The following is a 15,436-nucleotide window of genomic DNA, read 5'->3' as shown; positions in this document are numbered from 1 at the left end:
TCTTGAACAATACACTTACAAAATATTGCATAAAGTTGATGAATAATTCTTTTTAAAATTATTGTAAATTTGCCATCAAAAATGCTCTTTCAAGTTACATAACTGTTTTTTTTTCTTCTAAATATGTCGTTGTTTTGGAACATATAAGACAATTTTTGCTCAACTATATTATTTAGATACAATATGGAACGCGGAATTCCCTTGTACCATGAAGTGCACTAACTGTGGGAAGGACGGGAGTGAGCCTCTATGTGCGGAATGCCATGCGAAGAAAGAGCCTGATGTGTATTGCGAAGATATTGAGGGAGAAAAAGGTACAGTTATTGAAACATATAAATGCCCAATGTGTCATTTGCACACGACAGACCAACACTGTTGCTGTTGATCGTTTGTAGAAAAACTAAATGATTGTGTTTTATTGTGTGCGGTACCCTTTAAGTAAGTTATTTGTTACATCGAAACATTTTGAGCGTTTTCATGTTTTCCAATCTTAAAACCTGTATATAAGACTCTACATGTTATTTTCTTAATCGTTAACTAAAATCAAATATGAACGTGGAAGTTATTATATTGTCATTGTGTAAATTACATTTTGTTCAAAGCAATGGTGTTCATAATAACAACGTATTAGCCGATACCGACACATTCACTCGCATTTGAAGCAGAACCGAGATATTGCCTGTGAGTCTTTTTAATAAATCTACATAATTCTCTCGTCCGCATTTGATCTCGGACACTAATCATCCGAATTTTATAAGACTTTCTGTTGAGCATTTATATCAGGTAGACATAACTTCAGGTCTTTTCTCTCTGATGATTTTTCAGGATGTTATATTCCGTTGAATGATAATCTGATATTTAATCTTTTGCGCCAGACCACAGTACAGAATGACATGTGAGTGTGCGTATATATGTGTGTGTATTTCGGCTGAGGCTGCAGTATTTGCAGCCTGGAGTGTTTGCCGGATTATTTGCCTCATATGCTTACATTTATTTTATGATCTTTTATCCTCTTATTATTTAATGAATGTAAATAATTACTTATACTAATAATCGGCGAGCATCTATCAGTTCCACTGATATGCTGGTTTTGGGGATAGATGTCGGTACATAAAAAATTGGTAAGCATGTTGAGTACTGATTGCAAGCAATCTCTGTTTGAAGGTAAACCACTTGCTTTGAGACTTCAACTTATTTATTGAATATTAGATTTTTATAAGGTCAGTTTTGATCACAAATTATGCCTTAATTTTTATTTCATGTGCTTTTTAATTAATACACCATGCTTTAAGGCTAAACAATAGTAACACGGGATTTCCTAAAACTCATTCTCTTGATTGTATGTAAATTTTTTATGTACGGCTTGTTTAAAGTACTTCATATTTGTTTGATTTTTAAAATCATTTTAATTTGCTCCCAAAAATGCTCTTTCATGTTTCATAACCGGAATTTGTTTTTTGCTAAATATGTCGTTGTTTTGAAACATATTACAAAATTTATGCTCAACTATATTATTTAGATACAATATGGAGCGCGGAATTCCCTTGTACCATGAAGTGCACTAACTGTGGGAAGGACGGGAGTGAGCCTCTATGTGCGGAATGCCATGCGAAGAAAGAGCCTGATGTGTATTGCGAAGATATTGAGGGAGAAAAAGGTACAGTTATTAAAACATATAAATGCCCAATGTGTCATTTGCGCACGACAGACCAACACTGTTGCTGTGGATCGTTTGTAGAAAAACTAAATGATTGTGTTTTACTGTGTGCGTGTACCCTTTTAGTAAGTAATTTGTTACATCGAAACATTTTGAGCTTTTTCATGTTTCCCAATCTTAAAACCTGTATATAAGACTATAACATGTTATTTTCTTAATCGTTAACTAAAATCAAATATGAATGTGGAAGTTATTATCTTGTCATTGTGTTAATTACGTGTTGTTCAAAGCAGTGTTCATAATGACAACGTATTAGCCGATACCGACACATTCACTCGCATTTGAAGCAGAACCGAGATATTGTCTGTGAGTCTTTTTAATGAATCTACATAATTCTCTCGTCCGCATTTGATCTCGGACACTAATCATCCGAATTATATAAGACTTTCTGTTGAGCATTTATATCAGGTAGACATAACTTCAGGTCTTTTCTCTCTGATGGTTTTTCAGGATGTTATATTCCGTTGAATGATAATCTGATATTTAATCTTTTGCGCCAGACCACAGTACAGAATGACATGTGAGTGTGCGTATATATGTGTGTGTATTTCGGCTGAGGCTGCAGTATTTGCAGCCTGGAGTGTTTGCCGGATTATTTGCCTCATATGCTTACATTTATTTTATGATCTTTTATCCTCTTATTATTTAATGATTGTAAATAATTACTTATACTAATAATCGGCGCGCATCTATCAGTTCCACTGATATGCTGGTTTTGGGGATAGATGTCGGTACATAAAAAATTGATAGGCATGTTGAGTACTGATTGCAAGCAATCTCTGTATGAAGGTAAACAACTTGCTTTGAGACTTCAACTTATTTATTGAATATTAGATTTTTATAGGGTCAGTTTTGATCACAAATTATGCCTTAATTTTTATTTAATGTGCTTTTTAATTAATACACCATGCTTTAAACCTAAACAATAGTAACACGGGGTTTCCTAAAACTCATTCTCTTGATTGTATGTAAATTGTTTATGTACGGCTTGTTTAAAGTACTTCATATTTGTTTGATTTTTGAAATCATTTTAATTTGCTCCCATAAATGTTCTTTCAAGTTTCATAACCGGAGTTTGTTTTCTGCTAAATATGTCGTTGATTTGGAACATATTACCCAATTTTTGCTCAATTATATTATTTAGATACAATATGGAACGCGGAATTCCCTTGTACCATGAAGTGCACTAACTGTGGGAAGGACGGGAGTGAGCCTCTATGTGCGGAATGCCATGCGAAAAAAGAGCCTGATGTGTATTGCGAAGATATCGAGGGAGAAAAAGGTACAGTTATTAAAACATATAAATGCCCAATGTGTCATTTGCGCACGACAGACCAACACTGTTGCTGTGGATCGTTTGTAGAAAAACTAAATGATTGTGTTTTACTGTGTGCGTGTACCCTTTTAGTAAGTAATTTGTTACATCGAAACATTTTGAGCTTTTTCATGTTCCCCAATCTTAAAACCTGTATATAAGACTCTAACATGTTATTTTCTTAATCGTTAACTAAAATCAAATATGAATGTGGAAGTTATTATCTTGTCATTGTGTAAATTACGTGTTGTTCAAAGCAGTGTTCATAATGACAACGTATTAGCCGATACCGACACATTCACTCGCATTTGAAGCAGAACCGAGATATTGTCTGTGAGTCTTTTTAATGAATCTACATAATTCTCTCGTCCGCATTTGATCTCGGACACTAATCATCCGAATTATATAAGACTTTCTGTTGAGCATTTATATCGGGTAGACATAACTTCAGGTCTTTTCTCTCTGATGGTTTTTCAGGATGTTATATTCCGTTGAATGATAATCTGATATTTAATCTTTTGCGCCAGACCACAGTACAGAATGACATGTGAGTGTGCGTATATATGTGTGTGTATTTCGGCTGAGGCTGCAGTATTTGCAGCCTGGAGTGTTTGCCGGATTATTTGCCTAATGTGCTTACATTTATTTTATGATCTTTTATCCTCTTATTATTTAATGATTGTAAATAATTACTTATACTAATAATCGGCGAGCATCTATCAGTTCCACTGATATGCTGGTTTTGGGGATAGATGTCGGTACATAAAAAATTGATAGGCATGTTGAGTACTGATTGCAAGCAATCTCTGTTTGAAGGTAAACAACTTGCTTTGAGACTTCAACTTATTTATTGAATATTAGATTTTTATAAGGTCAGTTTTGATCACAAATTATGCCTTAATTTTTATTTAATGTGCTTTTTAATTAATACACCATGATTTAAGGCTAAACAATAGTAACACGGGGTTTCCTAAAACTCATTATCTTGATTGTATGTAAATTTTTATGTACGGCTTGTTTAAAGTACTTCATATTTGTTTGATTTTTGAAATCATTTTAATTTGCTCCCATAAATGTTCTTTCAAGTTTCATAACCGGAGTTTGTTTTCTGCTCAATATGTCGTTGATTTGGAACATATTACACAATTTTTGCTCAACTATATTATTTAGATACAATATGGAACGCGGAATTCCCTTGTACCATGAAGTGCACTAACTGTGGGAAGGACGGGAGTGAGCCTCTATGTGCGGAATGCCATGCGAAAAAAGAGCCTGATGTGTATTGCAAAGATATCGAGGGAGAAAAAGGTACAGTTATTGAAACATATAAATGCCCAATGTGTCATTTGCGCACGACAGACCAACACTGTTGCTGTGGATCGTTTGTAGAAAAACTAAATGATTGTGTTTTACTGTGTGCGTGTACCCTTTTAGTAAGTAATTTGTTACATCGAAATATTTTGAGCTTTTTCATGTTTCCCAATCTTAAAACCTGCATATAAGACTATAACATGTTATTTTCTTAATCGTTAACTAGAATCAAATATGAATGTGGAAGTTATTATCTTGTCATTGTGTAAATTACATAATGTTCAAAGCAGTGTTCATAATGACAACGTATTAGCCGATACCGACACATTCACTCGAATTTGAAGCAGAACCGAGATATTGTCTGTGTGTCTTTTTTATGAATCTACATAATTCTCTCGTCCGCATTTGATCTCGGACGCTAATCATCCGAATTTTATAAGACTCTTGTTGAGCATTTATATCGGGTAGACATAACTTCAGGTCTTTTCTCTCTGATGGTTTTTCAGGATGTTATATTCCGTTGAATGATAATCTGATATTTAATCTTTTGCGCAAGACCACAGTACAGAATGACATGTGAGTGTGCGTATATATGTGTGTGAATTTCGGCTGAGGCTGCAGTATTTGCAGCCTGGAGTGTTTGCCGGATTATTTGCCTCATATGCTTCCATTTATTTTATGATCTTTTATCCTCTTATTATTTAATGAATGTAAATAATTACTTATACTAATAATCGGCGAGCATCTATCAGTTCCACTGATATGCTGGTTTTGGGGATAGATGTCGGTACATAAAAAATTGATAAGCATGTTGAGTACTGATTGCAAGCTATCTATGTTTGAATGTAAACCACTTGCTTTGAGACTACAACTTATTTATTGAATATTAGATTTTTATAAGGTCAGTTTTGATCACAAATTATGCCTTAATTTTTATTTCATGTGCTTTTTAATTAATACACCATGCTTTAAGGCTAAACAATAGTAACACGGGGTTTTCTAAAACTCATTCTCTTGAGTGTATGTAAAATTTTTATGTACGGCTTGTTTAAAGTACTTCATATTTGTTGGATATAATAAACATCATAGGCATGTTTCGGGGTATAGTAATGATTGCCCCAACGACACCTGTAGATAATTATACTTCTTGCACAACAAAGCTGAAGTGTGTGTGTGTGTGTGGGGGTGGGATAATGGAGCCATCGGTCGTCGGAATTTTGTCCCTTGGATAATTAAATAAATCTTTGTCGTATCAACTTGAAAGTTCATAGTTAAGAGATCTTCTTTGGGGCAAATGCATCGGAAATTTTATATAACTCTATGTTTATATGTTGAGAGTTATCACCTTTGGTAAATTGTATATTGAACTATAAATTAATTAAATTAATTACATTTATTATATTGGGCTGGGGTATAACTATAACAAAATTATAAAGCTATCAAATTAAAACTTCACAGGTCCTAATTGTGGCATTGCTTCCATGTGTGAAGAGTTATTGCTCTGTCTTAATATGTATACGTACCATTGTATGGCGCATGTCTTGAACATTAAAAGAGATATCATCATGAAACTTTATAGGTAAATAGATCTTATTGAAGGGAAGTCCCTGCACATGAATATTTATCTTGATTTCATAATTGTTGATTCCTTATGTACTTTTTGTACGTGTTCATATTTTACGTTGGTGTCTCCAGGCTTGCTCTTTCCGATGCCTTTAAGATAAAACAAACTTTCCAATCGATATCTTATCAATAATATCAAACTAGTAATGTCCTCTTACAAAACGGAATGTGGGAGTATTTAAAAAACGCTCGTTACAGTTCTACAGTTATTTAATCGTATTTAACTGAAGACATATTAACTAATTTGTTAACAAGTCAATAGTTTCATAGTTGACGCTATGGATTTAGAAACCAGTTGTTGTTGTTTTTATGAGAATGATCTATGCCCCCAAATTTTCGTAAACGCGTGCGGTATTTTTTCGCAAATTATAGAGATTATCATGACCATGCGAGAGAATAACCATTGGGAACGATAAAATCTTAGCTTATAAGTGTGTGACATAAAATATAAATGATGCTTAAATAATGCAAGGCAATAAGGTTTATCATATGACATGTTTTTAACATGGTTATAATATACATAATAATGCGATTTTAGTATCAACGCAAGATGGTTTTAGCGTCGAAAATCGGGCGTCTGTCCTTCGGAAAGAGTCCAATGACAATAAAGAAAGAGAACCTCGCACAGATACTAAGGATAACGTAAAAGAAGACAGCATAAAACTTAATAATGACGATCAAGACGATTTACACGGACGTGAGTCTGAGGACTATTTTTCTTGTGAAAGTGATTTTTATGAGGACGCATTATCGGATGCTCTTTCCATATCTTCCGATACTCCGGATACTTACCAATGTGAAGCAATTCACTCAGGAAAGTCCATAGAAGATATGAAAACTGGAACGTCAAAAGAGGAGAAGTTTACTGAACCAGATGCACATGAAATTCCTCATTTAAATAAAGAAGATGATTTGCTTGAACATCCCACTGTTACTCAGACAGATTTCCAGATTAGCGAGCGCGAAACTGATCAATCAGACAAGTCAGTTGAACGTATATCCGTATACAACCGAACTTCAGGAAAAAAATTTCAAACAAATGTCGATACATTTCAAACTGAAGCCATTGGGGACCTACATAATGAACAACGTCGATTTAAAGTAAATGTTTTATTAAACGGTTGTATTTTGTTATATTATTTTTTATATATTATCTATGATAGTTACTTCCTTGAAAAACCTGCAAATCGGAAATAGTAACCAAGCTTTACTATTTAATAGCTTAATAGCTGTGTTTACAACTTTTACTTAATCGGAGCTGAATTATCTATATGCTTTTGCCATTTCGAACATTTTGTATTGATTTTACATCGTCTTTCCAGACAGCATAATATTCGTATATTAATTGTACATATGTAAGCCAATTTTCAGAAGCTCTTGATTTAGACTAGAAAAAAAATAAACTAAAATTAGCATTGCTAAACTTTTTGTAAGTTATCAATTATCGAATTCTTATTAAGTGTTTAAATGCTCTCTTTTATCTTTTTTAGACAACGGAAAACAGTACAGAGAAAAAGTAAACTCTTATTTATTGTCAATTGCCAATTATTAAATCCATGTACTTTAAGTACATTAAATATATATGATATTCTATCTGAAATGTATCGCGATGAATAGACTTCATAGAGTTACTCATGCACAATTAAGTATTCACGTACATATATTGTTTGCATATAACATGTGTATATTATGTCTTTATTTCAGGGCATTTCTGACAGTTAATTTCCATGCATATGTTTCGTCTCAAATGTTTGAAAACGCCGAGGAAAGATTATACATAAAATTTGATTTTGAGGAATTAGGTGGATGGGGAAGCTTTAACCATGAAATGAAGAAAGTGGGTAGCACAAAGTGAGTATTTAATGTAAAAATCAAAACGTATCTTAACCAAGATAATATAATTTATATACGCGTGTGTCGATTTGTTATCGTTCAATAATATTTTTGGCGTATTTATGACACAAACGTTAGATCTGAGTTATTTTTTAGGAAAATTGATGCACAATTCATCGAGTATGAATATTCACTTCCTGTTCAGTGTACGTTATTAAAAAAAAACATACGTTACAAATACGTCGTGTTTAACTGGACGTCTAGGAAGGAATCTTACGAGAAATACAAGTCTGACACAAAATACTGTAACAGGACTTTGAATGTTCATCGTGAATTTGCATTTACAAAAGGTAAGATGTTTATGTGTATACATATTATCAATGTGTTAATGTACGTGGTCGACACTGAAAAATATTTTTGGCATAAAGTTGGCAAACGTTGGGCATACTTATCAGACAATTTTTGTCTTGTCTAGCAAAATAAGTATCCATTTAGAAAGAAATCTCGATGCTTTTGGAGCTTATGTGTATACTTCTAAGATCAATATCCCAGTAAAATTTTAACTCGGAATGTATAAAAAAGTTTTGACTGGCCGTTGGGTAACGATAATTTCTTTTTTTCTGACCCAATAGTTTTTATGAAGTTTGCTTGTGGAACAATTTTTATTGTTTATGCGAATTTGATTTTAATAAAGAAGTCTTCTCTAGGATTTGTTGCATATTTGTGGTGTGGAAGATTTCAGTCAAACATAAGCAATTTGTAATCGTATTTGAACTGGTACTTTTATTACAATACTAAAAACACTGACTGTGACAACGTTTCAAGTTGGCTCATTTATGACTTTTTAAATCAAAGACAACTATTACATTTTAGGCACAATCATCTGCATAATGAATACAGCTTATTACTTTTCTCATTACAAAAAAACAACTGGTGGCTACTTGAGTACAAATTTTCCTTTCAATTTGTTTAATATTTGTGTAACTTACATGAAACTTTTCATAATATAATCTCAAAAGCTGTATTTGAACACTTTGTTTTATGAATTAATTTGTAAATGATGGACGACTAGATATCATAATTGGATACCCGTTTGACTTTGAAATACCTTTTTTGTTCCATGGATATTAAACTCCGTGAAACATTAGTCATTTCATCAACAAACTTACACATCAAATGTGATTTATAAAATTTTAGAGTACTTAAACATCATCGTGGACATTGTAATGATATTTTAAACAATTCATCGCATGATGAGCACAATATCGTTACTTTTTGGTCTCGATACTTTTCAAATGCTCCGACTGAGACTTTTTTTAAATTAAAGTAGGCAACATTTTTTGTTTTAATTCAAATTTCACGAATCTTCTCAAACTGCAAACTCATACGGATAAGATAGCACATACCATGTGGATTTGAATTGATAATTTTCAAAATGGACAATTTAAAAAGTGTTTGTGAATAAATAAATATCTGTATTTGGACATGCGATGCAGCTAAAAATAACTAAACTAAGAAACAATGTTTCGCAACAAAAATCTCCATTGAATGTTAAGGTCAAGGTCATATTTATACAGAAAAATTTAAAATACGTTTGTTAACTTCAACACCTCGATTTCAGTGTAAGAAAGGTAAGCGTGGGTATTAATCAGTTTCAGTAGAAACGCTTTAGCTTTTATTCAATCTTTTTATTACATGTGCATGTTGACAAGTGATAGCAGTCCGTTTAATAGTGTGATTAAGGATAATACCAGATGAGTGTTTTCATTTTATGCTACAATGTTTAATATTTTTAGCAGCAAATATTTTAACAAATGATCATCGTTAATGCGCAGATTGTTTTTACTAAATCGATTATCCGCCACAACCTGATGCTAAAAATAAAATGTCTAAATACAATTTGCTTCGCATATGATATAGCTCACCGTTAACTGATTTTTACAACAAATCAGTTATTATTCTTGTCCACTTCTTTACAAAAGTATGCTAGTTGTTTGCCAAGTATATATACACGGTCTGAATGAATTTCTGCTTATGCGAGCGTTATTTCGTCAAGTATATTCTCGAAGTTTCTTATTAGTTGTGTATGTACTTATGTATCCCTAATCGTGTAATCTTACCTTTCAAAACCTCCACAACTAATTCTGCTGAAGTCATAAAACCATTATAAACCCTTTCTAAATAGTATTTTCTTTTCTTAAGATTAAAAAAAAACACAAGCAATACTTTCACTCATAGACCTGCTATATACATAAACATTTTTGTATTCCGTTATAAAAAACATATTTTCAGTGAATGACTAAAAAGTGTCATATAATATTGTTTAGGTGTCTGGCGACAGTATGATGGAAAAATTGTTCCTGAAGTAGGTAGGTTACACAAATATTATTTAATGGTGTTTAGTTCTGAAAACACTTTTGTGAAAGGATATGTAAAGGATCTGACTCCAAGTCTATTTACTACAACGCTTATCACCGTGAATAAATCATCAATAAGGAATGACATTGAAAACTTTATTATGCTACTTGATGGAGTATGTCGAGTTTTTGTTGCCGACATGAAATGCTGGAAGTCCGATCAAGATTTTCACAAAGAGGTTTGTCACATTATTTTAACTTATTTTAAACTCTTTTATTGAAATCCTTACATGAAATATATAATAATAATAATAATAATATTATTATTATTATTATTAGTATTAGTATTACTATTATTATTATTATTATTATTATTATTATTATTATTATTATTATTATTATTATTATTATTATTATTATAATTATTATTATTTTATTTTTATTATTATTATTTTTTTTTATTATAAGTATTATTATTATTATTATTATTATTATGTATTATTATTATTATTATTTTCAGGTGACAGAAAAACTCCTGTTAACTAATCTCATTAAAGAAATGTCAAAGCCCCTTTCCAAGCAAAGTAGCACAGACCGAGTGCTACAAGCTCTCAGCGTAGTGGTTGTCTGCGAGCGTGTAGGAATTCCTTTAAACAGCTCCAATTGGGAAAATTTGTGTAAATGTCTGATTTTATCTTTGGATTCCAAAAATACACATGTAGTGGAAATAGAATCAGTGCAGTCTCATTTTGAAGAAAGGTACGTTTAATTGTTTCTTTCGCATATCTTGCTTCAAGATATTTATTTTCTGAACGATACAAGAAATACATAATTGCATACATATTATAGTTTAATAAACCAAAGTATTATTTCTTTTTTTCTTGACTTATTTCAGACAAATCCAGTCCGCCCTTATATATCTCATGAACAGCTTTTTAAAATATGACACGAAAGAAGTTAAACCATTTTGGCTGTGCTGCGTCCCGCTTTTCCACATAACGTATGGTATTTGTACACCGTTCAAAGAACCAGACCACGAACTAAGTATTGGTTCTGATCTCTGGTGGGGGACAAATGAAATTTCAGATGTTGCAAAGTATACGTTCCAGGAAAGCGGACGAAGGTAAAATAAATGTATAACGGTTTACAATATTATTAATTTAAATGCATACCTGCAGCGTATTTATACGCGAAACGGACATATAGAAATGTCCGTTTCGGTCTGTTAATCATTCCGGCGACATTCATGTCGCGCGAAGCAAAGAAAGGATTAACGCTGGAGCTTCAAAAATTAATCAGCATTCTAACTTTCGCAATCGGATATAAGAGAGCATTTTATTTCGACCTATGAAAGTCCTTTCCGGGGGAAAACCACAAGTACAATTATATTGCGCTTATATTTCGCTGTCATCGCGATGGAATGACGGTGTTCCTCAAACAGATATGTTTTACAGGGAAATGTCATAAGACTTTTGTGTCTGAAGCTGCGTTAAATAACTGTCATTACAGGACATGCTCATCTGGTTATGTCGGTATAGTGATGAAACTAAGTAAGAAAGATAAAGAAAATCGCGCTTACTTGCGCCCATGAGTCTTTGGTGCCTGTTTTGTCCACTTGTACCTTGATTGCTAACATTACAATTCTGGACTTGTTTCTCGTGTGTACCCGACAGTTTTATTTTGTAATATAATGTTTACCAAAGATATCAATTATCAAGTGATATGTGTGCACCAATCTAGTTTATATTTCTCAAAATGTTTTACTGCCAGAGCGATATTTATTAATGTTCATATTAATTACTATTTGACCCGTTCAAGTTTTTACATGATTGTCAACTATGAGCGTACATGTATTTTTGTAACAAGTTGAATGAAGATGGGACCATCATTGCCCACTCGACACATTTCGTATTGTATATATTTTATTTAGTAAAACACATTTGTTATTCATTTTTCAATGAAGCATTACGTATACGTTGTGTTTCTTCTCTAAGAAGAGTGTGAATATATAATATAAGTATGCCGTAAACTTTTTAGCATCCATCTTGATGTCATAAACTTATTGAAACCCCTGTACAAAATGGATTACTTTCTCCCCCGAACGATCGCACAAACAATTCCATTCAATAATAGTTGTGTGTTATCATGTGATCTTTCGTTGGATTCTGTGTGCGCCAGATTACTTCAAGAAGCCAGGAGCGGAAAGTCACAAACGGTTAGTTTATTTTTCATTTAAATGCAGTCCTTGATATAACTATTAATTCCTCAACCGGTTTTACCGGCTTGGATTACAGGTTTACCCTTCGTAAATCGTGTTTGTTCGTCCGTTCGTCCGTTTGTCATGCGAATACTTTTTAAAACTTGGTATACTTAAAATGGGCAAATCGAGGATTATGACCGAATCATATTTTCACCAGAGGTCAAAAGTAAAGCAGCGGATACTAACAGTAGAACATTAATTAAAGTCGAAATATATCAAAAAGTGCATAAAATAGTACATGTATTATATTATATTCAAATAACTTGGTGTTCACATTTAGCCATATGATAATTGGATTCCTGCACGTAGATTAATTTCACTCTTTATCTGCCTTTATACTTATATACGCTTTTATCACATTTTCATCAACTGTGATCATCAAACCTTCCATATGATTTAACAATAAGCACCACCGTCGGGATTACCGATCTTTTCGATATGTATTAAGTATTAAACAGCAGACAGTGATCCTCTATAAACATTATAAACAGTATGTCCCTTTGTCAAAGCTGGCCACGATTCAGGTGTCTCTTTTGATAAATGGATGGTTTTAGAAAAATAAGTTTAAACAGATTTCTTCTCTAAACAGCCAAGGCTAATACGTGTCATGTTTGGTATGAAACATCACTTAGTGGCCTGTCCTAATTATACCACTGAGGTCACTCACTCGTGTGTCAGTTTTTTCAATTGACCGTTTCAGATCTGCGCACCCCCTTCTTATCATTATATATTTATTGGTTTCAAGTTATTTAAATTTTGCGTCGAACAATAATTTTCATCCTTATAGAATGTCTGAAGTTTCATGGTTTGCTATTTTATTTAGCCTCACATAGCACAATGAAAATTATGTTAAATTTGTGCCCAATGTCTTAAAAAGTAGTCTCGAAACAATGGTTCAATTATTAAATAACTGATAAACAGTGTCTGATGTAAGCGTTCAAGAATAATCAGGGCTTAGAGACAAGAGTTATTGAAACATTTGAATTCATTTATGATATTCCTGACTTGTATTTCAGATTATGGAAGAAGCTTATCAAAACGTTATCATTCGCTTACAAAGTAACTTTGACGAGGATCACAGGTAAGAAAAGCAAATACATCTACGATGCGCGTAAATGTATATTAGATATATGTTGATACCGAAGTGTACACAATTTTTATACAATATTTTAGGTATATGTAGAAGACACATGCATCAATATTGTAAGCGATGTACTTTTTATCATTTTTAGGTCGGAAGGAAGTTGTTGGGTTGCATACCAATTAGCGTATTCTTTGGTTGCGGGCCAATCTGATAAACATGATCCGGACTTGTTGTTGAATTTCTTGCACATATTTCTTCACTGTGTCGCAAGATATGACATACTGTTGAAAAATGAAAACTTGGAATCAAAGATCAACTCTGAAAATACCAAGCAAAATGAACACTTTGAATATTTGATCAATATTGCAGACTTGTGTTTGGGCCAACTGTCTAAAATGCACTATCGCAATTTGGTTGAATATCTGAAGGTACGTAATTTCCGACTTAAACAATGCTCGAAACTATTATTCCTGTACAATGCGTTTAATGAGAATACCATTGAATATCAACGCTTTGATTTTAAAATTTCAATTGAAGTGATATGATTTGATCGCTTCACTTAAGGTTTCTTGAAAGTACGTTTTAAGATTTACTTGCGAAAACTATGCAAACACCTTAACCCCAATATAATCATCGTCGAGCATCCACACACAAGCGTCACCAATGATGTAAAATTTCACATTAATTTGTCGTTTAAAAAAAGTGAAATCTAATGACGTTCAGACATATCCACTGTAGTTTCTTTCTAATAGCAAAACATACATTGAAAAAACATTATTGCAGTAGAAGTTCTTATTTTGATCTCATTTGTGGTTATATAAACAAATACTTTCTCCTCGCCAATCTTCAAATAATAACAATTCATTTGGTAAGCTTTAGAATGTTCCAAAAATTTACGATGAAAAACATAAACAATTAATCTGATATGATATTTCACACAACACACTGTTCAGTTTAGTTCATTCAGTCATCCATTGTGCCAAATTATTAATGAACATATCAATGCAATATATTTTATTCATATCTTATTCAAAATATTTGTGGTTTATGCATTTATAGATTTGGAATCTTGCTTTCCCTGAAATGCTCCAATCTGAGACAGTTCTAAGCATATGGATTAATAAGGCTTCAACAATTTTCAAAGATTCTTTACTTGACCGCGTAAGTACTTTTTGTGTATTTTGTAATGACTTCCTTGCCATTACTTAGTAAAATAAAAGCAAAGTTTGTGTCTAAAATGCGCACTGAATGTATTAATTATAAATTTAAACGTTATTATCAATTCATTTAATTTGATAAGCAAATTAATGGGATTTTATGTTTCAAATTTTTATTTTGACATAATGAAAACAGATAAAGAACACCGAAACAGTCGTTTTTCTAGAGCATTATTGCTCAGAAGAAGGAAAGTACAGCCTGCCAATACAAACTTGTCTAAGCGAAGTTGCTTTCGAGGTAATCATTTTAACGTCTGTTTGCTTCACATCAGCGCGTTTGTTCTTTCACTTAAAATAAAAGTTAACACAAATAATTATTTATGTTTGAACGTGCAACCTGATCTTGTTCATGTTTTAAATGTTCTACTTGACGCTGTGGCTGCTATTTAACTTTAAGCTGACCTTTACCGGCGTTAAGTTTAAATAATTTGATAAAGTCAATCCAGGCGAGGTCTCAATCATATTTAAACAAAAAAATGTTCAAATAATACTCGTCAAATTAGGCCTATTTCGGAGAACCTTTTTATAAAGACTTATATAGCTGAACACATTTAAAATCCGCTTGAACAAGGCTCACAGCTTTGATAACTTCAGCATAAAGATAAGCCCTGTTAACGAGACATTTTAAAGAATTTACGGAAATCATGACTCATTAATTTGTTATACATGCAATCATTATTATGATTCTAAACCTTGTATAATTCTATCATATGCCGCTA

The 15,436-nt window shown here is 32.5% G+C and overlaps 1 protein-coding gene across 7 annotated transcripts in view; it reads left to right on the top strand.

Moving 5' to 3' along the window:
• Positions 1 to 15,436, top strand: part of LOC127834427 (E3 ubiquitin-protein ligase rnf213-alpha-like) — a 157,757-nt gene that overhangs the window by 19,183 nt on the left and 123,138 nt on the right. For 2 of the 7 annotated variants that reach the window (XM_052360259.1, XM_052360258.1), the window contains exons 3-17: positions 177 to 314; positions 2,862 to 2,999; positions 4,203 to 4,340; positions 6,505 to 7,067; positions 7,457 to 7,482; positions 7,671 to 7,817; positions 7,956 to 8,149; positions 10,127 to 10,395; positions 10,677 to 10,915; positions 11,052 to 11,279; positions 12,194 to 12,371; positions 13,433 to 13,497; positions 13,649 to 13,928; positions 14,560 to 14,661; positions 14,854 to 14,955. In XM_052360259.1, coding sequence (XP_052216219.1) covers positions 177 to 314; positions 2,862 to 2,999; positions 4,203 to 4,340; positions 6,505 to 7,067; positions 7,457 to 7,482; positions 7,671 to 7,817; positions 7,956 to 8,149; positions 10,127 to 10,395; positions 10,677 to 10,915; positions 11,052 to 11,279; positions 12,194 to 12,371; positions 13,433 to 13,497; positions 13,649 to 13,928; positions 14,560 to 14,661; positions 14,854 to 14,955 — 2,807 coding nt within the window. Of the gene's footprint in view, positions 1 to 176; positions 315 to 1,532; positions 1,658 to 2,861; positions 3,000 to 4,202; positions 4,341 to 6,504; positions 7,068 to 7,456; positions 7,483 to 7,670; positions 7,818 to 7,955; positions 8,150 to 10,126; positions 10,396 to 10,676; positions 10,916 to 11,051; positions 11,280 to 12,193; positions 12,372 to 13,432; positions 13,498 to 13,648; positions 13,929 to 14,559; positions 14,662 to 14,853; positions 14,956 to 15,436 lie in introns of those variants that run through there. The other 5 variants (XM_052360261.1, XM_052360260.1, XM_052360262.1 and 2 more) reach the window with 5 other exon arrangements.

The sequence above is a fragment of the Dreissena polymorpha genome, chromosome 6 (assembly GCF_020536995.1).
Source record: "Dreissena polymorpha isolate Duluth1 chromosome 6, UMN_Dpol_1.0, whole genome shotgun sequence".
Classification (NCBI taxonomy): Eukaryota; Metazoa; Mollusca; class Bivalvia; order Myida; family Dreissenidae; genus Dreissena; species Dreissena polymorpha.
Note: the sequence above shows the minus strand (reverse complement) of the source record. Positions and strands in the feature narration are given on the sequence as shown.